Source organism: Phyllostomus discolor, chromosome 13, assembly GCF_004126475.2.
Source record: "Phyllostomus discolor isolate MPI-MPIP mPhyDis1 chromosome 13, mPhyDis1.pri.v3, whole genome shotgun sequence".
In the NCBI taxonomy this organism is placed as follows: domain Eukaryota; kingdom Metazoa; phylum Chordata; class Mammalia; order Chiroptera; family Phyllostomidae; genus Phyllostomus; species Phyllostomus discolor.
This window is the reverse complement of record NC_040915.2, coordinates 6,003,544-6,018,736: the sequence shown is the minus strand read 5'-3', so window position 1 is coordinate 6,018,736 and position 15,193 is coordinate 6,003,544. Positions and strand designations below refer to the sequence as shown.

General features: G+C 35.2%; 1 protein-coding gene across 2 annotated transcripts in view; it reads left to right on the top strand.

Moving 5' to 3' along the window:
* Positions 1–15,193, top strand: part of FNIP1 (folliculin interacting protein 1) — a 123,363-nt gene that overhangs the window by 92,450 nt on the left and 15,720 nt on the right. For both annotated transcript variants that reach the window (XM_028527517.2, XM_028527518.2), the window contains 5 exons: positions 1,101–1,186; positions 6,076–6,222; positions 6,960–7,129; positions 9,433–10,852; positions 11,668–11,836. In XM_028527517.2, coding sequence (XP_028383318.1) covers positions 1,101–1,186; positions 6,076–6,222; positions 6,960–7,129; positions 9,433–10,852; positions 11,668–11,836 — 1,992 coding nt within the window. The remainder of the gene's footprint in view (positions 1–1,100; positions 1,187–6,075; positions 6,223–6,959; positions 7,130–9,432; positions 10,853–11,667; positions 11,837–15,193) is intronic.

The window sequence follows — 15,193 nt, the reverse complement described above, 5'->3', positions numbered from 1 at the left end:
CTAACATCTCATTTCTTATCAAAGCTGAATGATAAAGTTGAGTGAAAGAATACTTTTATATAAGTATATAAAACATAATTATAAAAGTTATACAGTTGTTAATTAATGGTAAAAATATAATAAACACTAGACCATTCAAAGAAGTTATCCTCTAGGGCCAGTTTACAAACCTTATCACTTTTTTTTTTTTTTTTTTTGAATGAAGAGCTGTGGATTTGTTTCTGGGCACCTTGGGATTTTTTTGGAGTATGTGCTACTTTTTCAGATCTATGACTTAATTAATCATGGTTATTGCTGGTAAAATTGAGGAAGAATGCTGCTCAATTCTAGCTAAAAAATTTACTTCTTTATAAATCAGGAGTCTTATCAACATTTTATAAAAACATAAAGAAGTTTCACTTTTACCCTGCGAAGCTTTTTGATGTACATTAACATGATTTCTGGTCTGAAGTTGTCTGGCCTTCTCATAATTATATGTTTAAAATATTTTAAAAATTAATTTGTAATTACAAAATAGTGCAGAATTACATTCTCTTTTAAATATCTGCAAAATTACAAAGTTTTTCTTGTCTTTCTTAGCCTAATCCTGATCCCCTTCTTTTCTACTTAAAGCAAGGCTTTTCATCCTTGGCTAAATGTACTTTAAAGAAAGCAGGTATTACTAATAACTTGATCTCTTTCAATAGAATCTTTATGTTTCAGATCTTAAATAAAGATTTCCTTAACAGAACCATTATTTGTGAGGTATTAGAGGAAACCATGAGCTATTGTTACTGAGTTATCATTGCATCTTATTCAATTTGGGGAAAAAAGTTTTAAGTAACCCAGAAACTGTCATCATCAGTTTTCTTTGTGTGTTGACGTTCTGTGGTTTGATAGTTACCATAAGATTTAACACTTGAAAAATTTGAATTTTATTGTAATTATTAATAATCTTAGTACATCAAAGAAAGCCACTATAAATATGTGTGTCTTCTTTATATCTTCCTAGATAAGAATGGTGACTGAGGGTGGTGAAAATATTTGACTTTGTATTTCATTTTTCTTTTCGTATTTTTCCCATTATCAGTATAAGAATTAACTCTTTGATTGCTTTCAAGGCTATGAAAATGAGCCGGAGATCAGCTGATGCCAGTCAAAGGAGTTTGGCTTATAATCGAATAGTTGATGCCCTAAATGAATTCAGGTACACAATTCTCCACCTTTTCATAACATAGAGTTGTTTACCAGTGCACACAGAAAGATTTATTTATTTTCTTTAACTTATTCTGACAAAATTTTATTCTTTTCTTTGTTCCATAACCGAACAGTGGTGTAACTCAGTAGCCCATTGGCTCCTGTGTTATTTAATACTAAATGTGCTTGGTATTCAGGCACATTTGGGAGCCATCAGTTGTGTGATTCTTAGCATTGGACCAATAGACAAGCAACTATGACCATAGGAAACCCTTATTCTAGCAAAAATATGATTTTTTCCTCCCTTGGGCTCCTAGATATAGGAACTAGTTAATGTTAATTAACTAGTGATAGTAATCAGATGTTCTTGGAAACATGGCATACAAGGACACATGGATATAGGATATATGAACTTGACGTTGCAAATAACTGTTGCTCAATCCTGTCTCTTGATATGGCAAAGTAAATAGTTTTTCTCTGGCCAGTATTTTCTCGCATAACAAGGTTTGTGCCTAAAGCTCCAACAACTGCTGTGACTGTGCTCTGGGTGTGGCAGGCAAACATACAGCCTGTAAACTTCGGTTGGGAATCACACAGAAGGACTGATGTGTGTCTCTTTCTGAGAGTCACATCAGATGTACTGCATCCTCTCGTCCTCTCAGTCTTTCCCTCTTTTAGACTGGGGAGGTAGTATAGACTTCTTGCTTATTTGCCTAAAAGAATCCTGCAATATTATTCCTGTGTTTTATATTCTGCAGTATTACAAGGTAATGAATCTTTGCCCTTGAACTTGGAGTTAATACTACATTATTGGATTACAGTTTCTCTTCTGTAGTCACAAGCTTTGTGGCAGAAGGCCAAGAGTCCCTATTTGAGCTCTGAGGAAACACTGTCATAATAGATCCAGCTGAGGTTACCAGAATAGTAAATATTGTCATAAGACTCATTCCTAGTAGAATACTGATCTTGCTCTTAGGTTATAAATAATATATTTTATTTAAAACAATTTAATTAAATACTTGCATTGGTAGGAAGGTAGTATGAATGGTTTAGCCTTATAATTTTAAGATTACTTAGAATTTATAACATGTATGAGTTAAAATTTATCATTGAAAATACATATCATGATTATGTACCTTACCTTTTGTAATAGTGTGAAAATCTGAAAGGCTATGTAAGTCAGTTAAGCATTCTTACAATATCTTAAAATAGTTTATACATTCATAATTTTTATTAAGAAAGCTCTCTGTACAAGTACTTTCATATGTACAATTAACCTCATTATTTACAGATTTGGTATTTGTGAATTCACCTACTTGCTAAAGTTTATAACCCTAAAATACACTCTCAGTGCTTTTATAATCATTATGGACATTTACAGAGCAGTGAAAAATTTGAGTGGCCTTACATAGTCATTCCCAGTTGAGGTTGAACAAGACAATACTCTGCCTTCTTATCTCAGCTCTCATTTTTAAACAAGTGTCCTTTTAGATATCTATATATTGCCAGTTTGTTTTTGCATTTTGTGTTTTTTGTTAATAATTTTGCTATTTAAAATGGCCCTCAAGCATAGTACTGAAATGCTGACCAATCAATGATCCTAAGTGCAAGAAGGCTGTGATGTGCCTTATAGAGAAAAATACATGTGTTAGGTAAACTTCACTCAGGCACGAGTGATAGTGCTCTTGGCTGTGAATTCAATGTTAATGAATCAACAGTATATTAAATCTTAAGCAGTTTATATGTAGAAACTCACAGAACAAAATTAGGTATTGATGGGTTGACAAAACTGACCAGAGACTCACAGGAATCTTAACCCCACATTTCCTCCAGGAACAGGGACTCAAGTTGATTCAGTGTTCACATCAACTTTATAGAACATTACTGCAAGTAATGAGACTATTATACTTAATTTTAATGCTAAGTGGTTATTAAAAATTAACAGATAATTTTTAAAGTAGGTTAATTGTTTGAGACAAGATAACGAATTTTGGGTAGTTGAGAAGAGGAAGGAAATGATTCACATGTATACGGAAGTCTTGAAACCTAGAGAAGCAGGAAGTATGTTTTAGTTAACATAGCTTCCTCCCAAAGATGAGGTCCTTGGATTTTTACCTAATTTACTGCATAACAAAGAAAACTAAATCATGTCCAAGGTTCCCTTACAGCTAAAGGAGTCTTTCATTCTCTAAGGATAGACCAGGAAAAAAAAAAAAAGGAGTCAGATGACTGAAAATATTTGGCTTGCCCTTCTTACTACTGAAGGGGGTAGGGTGTAGTCATTAGTGGGGAGGAATGGACCATTATTTCTAGATTGCTGATGACAACATAGAGTTGTATAACTACTTATAATTAATTTCTTTGCCTTCTTTGCACCTGATACACCCTGAGGTCATAGTACATATTCTTAAACACCAAAACACTAAAGGTAATGTTCCCAGTGGAACACTATACTAATATTAGTGATCTGGCCCTGGCCCTTGACACATAGGCTTGCAGTAGACACTAATATGCTGAAGCAGTTCATGAAAAAATTAACTGATCAGCTCATTCATTTACTTATACAGTGTTTCTTTTAATCAAAAAGTATATTCACATGGTTAAGAACCAAAAATACATTACTGAAAGGTCTAATAATGAAAAACAAGTTAACCCTATGCAACTTCTATCCCCTTAACTACTTCTTTTGTTATTTACCTCTATGTTATTAAACAGTACCCTTAATGCAGCTATATCTTGATTTATTTATTTTAGAGCATACTTTCAGCATGAGTTTATACTTCCCCTCAGTTCTTAAGCCTTTCAGTTCAGTTTTAGCACTAGCTTGTTCTTCTGGCTTGTAAATACTCTACTTAATTTGGTAGTTTATTTTCCTCTGTTTTCTCTCTCTTAAATTCTTTTTGTTAGAAACTGGCACTCCTAGACTGATCTTTTGTGTCTCTTTCATGTTTTCCTTTTCTTTTTCTGAATGTATTGTTTTCTGTTTCCTCTAGCGTCATTTTGTGTGTGAGTGTGTGTATGTTTCTGTCTTTCTGTTTGTGTCCCTCTTTCCTTGGAGGCTTCCCCTATATATCAGTATTTTGGTTGCTCATTTATAGTTGAGAGTGAAGCACCAAAATATAGGTTGGGAGCTCTGTACATGAATCAGGCACAGACAGGATAACTTCACTTTAGGGCAGTGATGTTCAGCCATTTTTTAGTAAAACTCCCTGAAGGAGCATATTTAGACATTTTCTCCTCTAATTGCCCCTGCCCCAATGAAATTTTAACCCCACAAGATTTACTGTCTCTCTCTTTGCATACTGTGAGGCATTCAGTGTCAGGAAGGGTTTTGGGGATGTCAGTTCTCTGGGCTAGGTAATTGCTACATTTGCTTTCCTATCTGAAGTTCTGTGGGGAGAGTGGGGTGGAGATAAGGGTCACCAACCACTCAAGGACTTAGAAGTAGTCTCCTAGTTTACCGTTCTGTAACTGCTGTCCTCTACCAGGCATTCATAAGTCCTGAGGGTCTTCTTTTTTTTCCAGTGAGGCAGATTCAGTCCTCTTGGTCCGTGCCTGTCTGTATGAGCACTATAACCCGTTTCTTCCTCTACCCTACTGCTTCAGTTAACATTCTTCTTTGTGTTTTATCCTCTAGAATTTTATTAAATCTATCATTTTAAGTTTTACTAAGGTTTCTCTTCAGTTGTATTTGTTGTAGTGATTTCTTTGTTTTCAAATCCGTAAGTAGTGCTCACTTGGGCATTAGAACTAAAAGGGGATAAACATGTGTGCTCTGCTTTTCATCCTATCTGGACATTCTTAATAGGCTTTAAAAGTCAGCATTTCACATATCCCTAGTTTATAGTCTTGTATTTTTCTCTGTAAAATACCTTTAATTTTGTTACATTATTTTTTTAAGTTCTCAGCAGTGATTTTATGTCCTATCAAGAACTCATTAACCTGTATTTGTCACTTCTATCTGTAGAAATATATCGTGCTCTGATTGAGTCAAGATTCAGTGAAACTTGTTTAGGCACAAGAATGCTTATCTTTTTTTGAATTCTAGGTGTTAAAGAATTATACTGAGGTAGATATTAGCACTTGTGGAGAGAACTAGAGACCAATTAGTTACCTAGGCCCAATTTTGCAGGAGTTGCTTAGTATGGTGAGAGTATAGGACTTCGCTGAATAGATACTAATGTAAAAGGAAAATAATTGACATCTTAAAGGTGTCCTTGAAGCCTTCAGGAGATAGTAAGTGCAAGTCATGAGACTGTCTATTGTCTAAATAAATGAAATAGCCAGAAGAGTACTATCACAGTTGTTCAATAATCCTTTCTTGTGTTGATTTATGGAAAACTTCAAAAGGTTGGGAATCATTACATAGCATGCCATCTATAATGTCCTCATCATCCTTCAGTACTTTACTAAAATGTCTCAGTGTAGGTAACAAAATGATGCATAAACTGTTGTTTTAAGTGGAAATATAGATAAGCTGTTATCCCATTTAGAATATTTATCTTTTCTGCGTTGTTGGTTATTTGCAGTATATTTAAATACAGCTTATACCTTAGAAACATAGAACTGGAAGGGGCTTTAAAAATTATTTAGTCCTATCCTTTTATTCTACAGGTGGTGGAAACTGATGCTTAAAGTAGGGAAATAATTTACCCAAGGGCATAGCTTCACTGGGGGCAGAGCCAGTGCCAGAACCAACATATTTTATGTTTATGTACAGAGCATTTTCCATGGTACTGTGCTGATGATAGAGAAGAACCAACTTGATTCATTGTGTCCTCTCAAAAGCTTTAATAATCTAGGCGTGAGGCCCAAGTTAGTAAGACAAAAAGTTAACTTTATTTTAAGATATGTGACTCTGTGAATTATGAATTTTGTCATGTGTTTTCCTCTTTTTAGGACAACAATTTGTAATCTTTACACAATGCCACGAATTGGAGAGCCTGTCTGGCTTACAATGATGTCGGGGATTCCAGAAAAGAACCACCTTTGCCATCGATTCATGAAGGAGTTCACTTTTCTAATGGAAAATGCTTCAAAAAATCAGTATGACATACTTTATTTATCTCTCTGAGCTATCTTAAATATCTTAGCTCTTATTTACTATAACTAGATCATTAAAATATAAGTTATGGAAGAAGGCCACAAAACTCTATGAGTGAGAAACAGCAAGAATGTCTATGTGTGAAATTAAAATTCCTGATTCTTACAGAACTCTGAGGCCTCCCATTTTTTGTGAACTGTATCCACTTCTTGCTGTTTCATTCCATAGAAATTTTTAAATATCCATTTTTAATGTGATATTTTATTGTTTTTTTCTCATAAAATTTCTACAATTCAGATGAGTAATTCAGATATTTTTATTGTCTTTGATGGTAGATTGGTTAATACTTTCCTTCATTTTCTCATTTAGTAATTTGGAAACGTATCACCTCCTGGTCACTTTGTTAACAAATTGTGCAAAGAAACCATAATTTAATGGTTTAATGAAAAGAAACCATAATTTTATAAGTAAAGCTACATTTTTGTTTTGTAATTTTGATCAGAAATAGCTCCTTGTGAATCTGTCTTTATTTTAAGGATTTTCTTTGACTCCTACATACTGAAAAATTAACTCATTTTCATTCTGGTGATGTGCCTATCCTTTCTTCTCCCCTCTCTTTTTTAAAATCCTGTTTGGCCACATGAGAATATGTACTCTTTTTGCTTTATTCTGTCACTGTATTTTACCTGAGGTTTCGCAAAGGCTGATTGGAATTTGATAGAATGCATTTTGTTTTCAGATTCTTGCCAGCACTCATTACTGCAGTTTTGACCAATCATCTTGCCTGGGTTCCAACAGTCATGCCAAATGGACAACCACCTATAAAAATATTTTTAGAAAAACATTCCTCTCAGAGTGTGGACATGTTGGCGAAGACTCATCCTTATAACCCACTTTGGGCACAATTGGGTATGTAGTCTGATAGTCCTACATTATGCATTATATTTAGAATTTTTTGTGACTGTCTGGAGTTATTTTATAGCCAAAAAAAAGAAGTAGTAGTAGTAAATACTGTTTTACCTCCTGCACTCTGAAGTACCTGTTCATCACTTGTTCTGTCATGTCTGCTGGTTGTCTTATCCTCCCCCTTCCCATCCTATGTGTATATTCCTTATAGATAGAGAGCTATGGCAGGAGCAAGAGGAACAGGATGATGGCTAGTTCGCTAGCAACTTCAGGGTCTTCAGGGGGGATTGTGGTAGGTCCTTTGCCTAGCAAGAATGAATCAACAAAGTCACCCATGATAGCTAGGATAAATCTGAATAACTAAAAAGCAGTCATTGAGGTTTGCATTGGTTCACTTTTATTCATTTGTTGAATAATTTTGAAAAATATTTCCCTTTGTGCTAGGCCCCAGTGAATAAATGGTTAATAGAGAGGAGAGAGGATAATTGATGAGTAGACAGTCATTAGGAAGGCAGTGTTGCATGTTGCTTAAAAGCACAGGCTGTGAAATCAGGCAGACTGCATTTGAATCGTAGTTCCCTTATTTGCAAAGTTGGGATAATAATAGGTAGTACATATTTCATTGTGAAAATTAAATGAGATAATACATGTAAAGTGCTTAGGACAGTGTTGGGTAATGTACCTGCTGTTAGTCCTACCCTTATTCTATTACTATTAGGTAATGGGGGTGGAATAGGAAAGCACTTTGGTGACCTGGTAGAAACTTCTCTTAGGTTGTGCTGGTGAGTGAGCTTGCCTGACAGATTGTTATGTGGTTTATTAGTTCAGATAACCAACCTCCCTCTCTCCCTCTTTCCTTCCTCCCTCCTACCCTTTTCTCTCTTCCCTCTTCCCTCTCTTCTTCCTTTCCTTTTTCCAACTGCATTAGAATAATTAATATACAGCAAACACCTATATAAAGTATACAGTTTTGTAAGTTTAGATGTATATGTCAAAGCATAATGCCCCTGAAATCATCACCAGCATCAAGTTGGTGAACATATCCATCACTTTCAAAGTTATCTCATGCCCTCACTCTGTTCTCCCCCACTCTCTGTGTTCATCATCCCAGATACCCAGGCAGCCACTTTCTGTCACTGCAAGTGTCAGAAAGCCACTTGTCTTCTGCACTATGTCTTCTGTCACTGGCAGATGACAAGTGGCTTTCTGTCACTGCAAGTTCCAAAAAGCCACTTGCCATACCAAAGCAGTTTCAGTTTATTTAGTAATTAGTGGGAACCTTGGGAATAGTTTTGAACAGTGGCGTGATGGTATTAGGGCCAGTGTTTTTCTCAAAAAAGAAAATTTATCATAATACTGCCTTAGCATACCTTTATTTGAGGCTTATTATGTGTTTGTTCCTTTAAAAAGTGTGTGTTTTATAAAGTATAAATGGAGGTTTTTAAATCTGTATACTGACAACCTGCAAAATTGAATTCAATTTAAAATAATGACTTTGAATTCTCCATTTTAAAGTGTTTTGGCACCTTTTTGGTTTAGTTTCAGCTGTGGCATAAATATAAAAATGACATTGATAGCTCTTAGTTATCCCTGCCCACCTTTTTTAATGTAGTGGCTACTCATGTCTAGTATGGATACAAATGAAAAGGAACCACGTGGCTAAATGTGTTACCCTCTTTTCCCTCTTAGGACAGGTCTCACTCTTTATGCCCTTTCTGGTCTATCCTGAGGACCCAGCCCTTAAGGGAATAGAAGGGAAAGTGGGCTTTTAAAACCATGGGCATTGTGGGGTCCTGGCTAGGGTAGCAACAGTTAATGTTTGGTATTATAATTTAAATCAAGGAAAGTTTAGTGTAATGTGACTACTCCAGCTTTGCTGCATTCCACCATTGCTCCCTCCCTCTCCTTGTCCACCAGAAGATAACTGTGCTTCCTCTTTGCTGTGTTGGATGCAGCTGCAGAATCTTTTTGCACATAGTATTTCAGGCAGTACTTCTCCACCCAGATGGTGTGCTCTGTTTGGGGTCTGGCACAGAAAAGTTTCTTGGTACAACTGACTTTCTGCTTGAGGTTTCAGAACAATAGCAACTTCCTAAGGAGGAAAGTAGAAAACCCCTCCATTCACCTTTCTTTTTGGTTTTAGACCATTCATCTCATCCTACTCACCTGAATAATCACTCACTATTAAAGAACTAAGAATGAAACCTGAACCCTCATACAATAAGAGTAGGTTTTCAGTCATTGAAAATAGCCTGCTTAGCTGCATGAGTAGAGGATGTGCCCATTAACCGACTTTTCCATTGCAGGGGACTTGTACGGCGCTATTGGCTCTCCTGTAAGGTTATCAAGGACTGTGGTAGTTGGCAAACGGCAAGACATGGTTCAGAGGCTGCTTTATTTTCTTACTTATTTCATAAGATGTTCTGAACTTCAAGAAACCCATCTTTTAGAAAATGGAGAAGATGAAGCTATTGTTATGCCAGGCACAGTAATTACTACCACATTAGAGAAAGGTGAAATAGAAGAATCTGAATATGTGCTTATTACAATGCATAGAAATAAAAGCAGTTTGCTTTTTAAAGAGTCAGAAGAGACAAGGACTCCTAATTGTAACTGTAAATATTGCAGTCATCCGCTTCTTGGGCAAAATACAGAGAATATTTCACAACAAGAGAGTGGGGATGTTCAAGACAGCTCTAAGGAGCTGCTAGGAATTGCAGATGAGTGCCAAATGATTTCTCCTTCTGACCGCCAAGAAGAAAATGCTCTTGATGTTAAACAGTGCAAAGATAAATTAAGAACTTGCCTCGATACCAAGTTTGAGACAGTTGTTTGCACAGGATCTGCTCCAGTTGACAAATGTCTATTGTCGAAGTCAAGCTTAGAGCCAGCAGAAGAAACATGGCAGAGTGATGAATTACTGGATTCTGGAAATCACACAAGCAAAGTGCTGAGAACCACAGGAATGACTGTGGAAAAAAAACCTCCAGATAAGCTTGTGACTGCTGCATTTTCTTGTGAGGCAACCCAGACAAAAGTTACTTTCTTGATTGGGGATTCTATGTCACCTGACTCAGATACAGAACTCCGGAGTCAGGCTGTGGTGGATCAGATTAGTAGGCATCACACCAAACCACTGAAGGAAGAAAGAGGGGCTATTGATCAGCATCAAGAAACTAAACAAACAACTAAGGACCAATCTCAAGAGTCTGATATACCAAACATGGTTTCTGGAGAGCCCTGTGAACTTCCCTGTTGGAATCATTCAGACCCAGAAAGCATGAGTTTGTTCGATGAATATTTCAATGATGATTCAATTGAAACCAGGACTATTGATGATATTCCAATTAAAACAAGTACAGACAGTAAAGAACGCTGCTCTATGTTAGAGTTTTCAAAAAGACTGTGTACAAAAAATAGCAAGCAGAACAATGAATTTTGTAAATGTGTAAAAACAGTTCACCAAGATTCATGTAAAACCTGCTATCCTCAGCAGGACCAAAGAGATTCACTCTCTATTCTTGTCCCCCATGGGGATAAAGAGAATTCAGAGAAAAAAATAGCTGTAGGAAGTGAATGGGACATTCCAAGAAATGAAAGTTCAGATAGTGCTCTTGGGGATAGTGAAAGTGAAGATACAGGTCACGATCTGACTAGACAAGTAAGCAGCTATTATGGAGGAGAGCAAGAAGATTGGGCAGAAGAGGATGAGATACCTTTTCCTGGGTAAGTAGAAAGTTTCAGTCTATAGTAGGCCTTATATAAATATATACTGTTCTTTAGTTTAGTCGGTCTTTGAAGGTTGGTAGAAGCAAACATAAAAGAAGAGGTTATTTTCCTAGACAAATTCTCTTTTATTGTCATGTTCTACTACTCATGGGAAAGATTAAGGGCTAAGCCCCATAGACACCCCAGAAAGGCTTTGTGAAGGCAGTGAAGTTATGTTGGTACGTAGGAGACTTCTTACTTCTTAGGAGTTTTCAAGCCATTTACGAGTGAATTATGCCCTCCAAAGGGAACAAGGCTGAGCTCGGAAACTAGGGAGAGATCATCACTGAAAAAGATAGGAAATGGCTGTTATAAATAAATTTAGCTAAGACTAAGAGGAAAATGAGCAATGTATAGGAGTATTCTGGGTCAGGTATACAAGGAGAAGATTCATACTTGAGAAAAGTTAGAAACCAAACCTTGGGTTGGTGAGATATTTAACTACTTTGTTTTAGGTGATGGTTTTCATAATCTTATTGTATTAAGATATGTTATATATACAAGGGACAGCATTGCTAAAGTCTATTATGAGTAATTTATGCTCAATGCATTACAAAATTGTTCATCAGACCCTCTTCTCTAGATAAGCAGGAGTATTTTGTGGTCTGATTGAACACTTGAGCCAGTTTTTATAGAACAATAATGGTACTCTAAGAATATTTTGTAGAAAGTGATGGTATTAAACACAGACTAGTAGAGTCCAAAATTCTCTTTATTGGTAAAATATGTTTATTACTAATTATATATACCTTCTTTTGGGACCTCTCTTCTAGGTCAAAGTTAATCGAAGTTAGTGCTGTTCAACCCAACATCGCCAATTTTGGGAGGTCCTTGTTAGGTGGCTACTGTTCATCGTATGTGCCTGACTTTGTTCTTCAAGGAATTGGTAGTGATGAGAGACTCCGTCAATGTCTGCTGTCAGATTTGTCCCATGCTGTGCAGGTGAGTGACCTTCACTGCTCTTGAGTTTATTTAGAATGAACTCTGTTAACCACTAGAATCCAGAATTGCCTTATATTTTGGTCACACTTCACTGTGTAATATAGTCATTGTTCTCAGAATCAATTACTTTATCTAATACCTGCATGTTTGTACCTATTATGAAAGCAGGTAGAGAGCATTCGAATATACAAATGGAAATCTGAAATACAGGAAGTATTGTATGTATTTATAGATGTTTATCACTGGATTATTTATAATAGTAAGACAATTGCAAATGCTTTAAATGCAAATGGAATTATTTTCTTAGTTTTTTTTCAGATTATGATTTGCTAGACTGGAAGTACAGTTGATTTGTGTATACTGAGCTTGCATCCTGACACCCTGCTGAACTCTTTTGTTAGCTTTTGTAGTTTCTTTATGGATTCCTTAGGATTTTTCTACATACAAGCTTATATCATCAATAAATAGACAGTTTGACATCTTCTTTTATACTCTAGTTTCCTTTTGTTTCTGTTTCTTGCCTGGTTGTAGGGCCTAGAACCTCAATACAACTCTTACATAGAAATGCTGAGAGTGGACATCCTTGTCTTGCTCCTGTCTTAGAAAACATTGAGTCTTTCATTGTTATGTATGATGTTAGTTGTAGGATTGTTACAGATGAGCAATGTATATGAGTATTCTGGGTCAGGTATACAAGGAAAAGATTCATACTTGAGAAAAGTTAGAAACCAAACCTTTATCAAGTGGAAAAGATTCCATTTTCCTATTTTTTCTTTTTTTTTTTTTGCCACCAACCTTCCTGGCCTCCCCCCTTCCCCCCCCCCCCAATCATGAATGGGTAGGGGATTTTGTCCGATACTTGTTTGGTGTCTATTGAAACAATTGTGTGGTTTTTCTTCTTTCAACTGTTAATGTGATAGATTACATAGATTGATTTTTAGTTGTTAAACCAACCTTTTGTATTCCTAGAGGGGAAAATCCCACTTAGTCATGGAATATAGTACTTTTTATATGTTGCTGGATTTGATTTACTAATATTTTGTTGTGGATTTTGGAGTCTATATTTATGAGAGTATTAGTCTGTAGTTTTCTTGTGATGTCTTTGTCTAGCTTTAATATCAGAATAATACTTGCCTTATAGAATAATATAGAATGAGTTGGGAAGTATTTCCTCTTTTTTCTCTCAAGATTTTCTGGAAGATTGGTATTGTTTTTTTTCCTCTAAATGTTTGATAGAATTTACCAGTAAAGAGACAACTAGACCAGTCTCTGAGTCTAGTTGTTTAAAAATGAGAGAATATCTTAAATTGCTAATTCAATTTCTTGTTATAGATCTATTCTGATTTTTTTCCTTCCTGATTCAATTTTGCTGATTTTTGTCTTTCTAGAAGTCAGTTTCATTTAAGTGATCTAATTTATTGAAATAAAATTATTCATAGCATATACTAATCTTTTTAATTTCTATAAGGTCTCTCATTATGTCCCTTCTTTCATCCCTGAGTTTTGTAATCTGTATTTGTCCTTTTTTTCCTCCCCGTAAAGGCAGGGGATTTTCCAAAGAGGTCATTCATGCCTTGATTTCATTAGTAGATATTTTTGACCCATATACATCAAATATCAGCAAGCAATGGCTCATGGGACAAATATGCCTGCTTTTTATAAATAAAGGTTTATTGAAACATGATCACACCCATTTATTTATATTCTCTAGGACTATTTTCCTGCCTCAACAGTCATTGAGATAGTGATTGTATAGCCCCTAAAGCCAAAATATTTTCCATCTGGCTCTTTACAGAATAGGTTTGTTGATTCCTATTCTAGCTTAAGATTTGTTTGTTGATCTTTTCAAGGAAACAATTGTCATCTCAGTTGATTTTTTTCTATTATCTAGTCTTATATTTCATTGTTTTCTATCCTAATTTTATAATTGGGTTGACCAAAAAGTTTGTTTAGTTTTTTCCATATGATGGCTCTTAGTTGTATTTAACTTTGTTCAAAACAATTTTTCTCCCTCCCTTCCCCTCTCTCTTTTTAAAAATAAATAAAATCTTAAAAAAACAGATTTGAACCTTCTGTGCCCGTGGAAAGTTACCTGAAGTTGTAAATTTTGGTGTTTTATTATATAGTAGGGAAATCATGGTATATTCAGCAAAACTTAGTCAAACTCATGTTCTTTCTATCTAAAGGATATATTATTGCTCAACCTTTTCACACCAGCCAAATATTTACTGACACACATGTTCTGAACATAGTGCTAACACTTCAAAGGATATATAGATGAAAAAGAAATCGTTGCCAATCTCATTAATTACTTAGTATTGGAGAAAATAAGGCAAGTACATGAATAAGTGTAGTAGAACACATAAAAAACAAATACTTGAAGAAGATAGAGTAAGTCATTTAATGCTTCAGATGAAAGAATTTATATCAGTTGGTGGTATTTGACCTTCAGGGCAAAGAAACTATTTCTGTTTTTTTGATTTTGTCTTCTCAGTGCCTACCATAGTGCTCAGTAAGTACTGGGTTAGGAAATCTCATATGAGTCCTTGTCATGCTCTCTGTGTCCCCTTGTCTTTCCTTATGTCTGATGTTAGTCACTCAGTCCCTTTTTTTCTGCATCTGTATCCATTACCAAGCACAGTGTTCTTTGGTGTTCTTCCTGAAAACCTGGCATTGAAGGAGTTCCTCTCTTCTATTAAAGACAAAGCATTCTGGTACTAAGGGTTTCTACCTGCTAATTATTAGAAGAGGAGGAGTAGTAGTAATAATAATAATAACCATTTAGTATTCATTGTGGCCTTAGTATGTACTAGACACTAAAATATAATACCTCACTTAATCTTAAAATAATCCCTTTTGGTACTTATGACCACCCCTGTATTTCAAGTATGGCATGGAAAGGTTTTTAAGTTATATAGATAGGGAATGGCATAGCTAAAAATCTGTCCTGATCTTAATTAAGCCTGTTCTTAAGCTGTGATGTCATACTGTCTCTAAAATAGATGAACAAAGGTTACTGTAGATACAAATAGTAAAATCGGCATTACAAAGCTTGCAAGACTTATGTTAATGGTCCCAATTCTATTGCTCTTGGAGTCTTTCCACTATGGTAAAAAGGATGAGTTTTTATTTTTTGCCCTTCATTTTAGTAGCTGCATTTTCTGTCTTTCCCTTTGATATTTTTATTTATAATAATTAAGATATTTATTATCAAAGTAGTGTTACAGAAAAAAATGAAAAGTGAAATACCAATCTTAATCTCAGCACTAACAGGTTGTTGAATTTCTTATTAGTCATTTTTTCCTATTCATATATAAGGTTTAGTTTATTTTTTTAATGGAGAATAACTTATTTTTA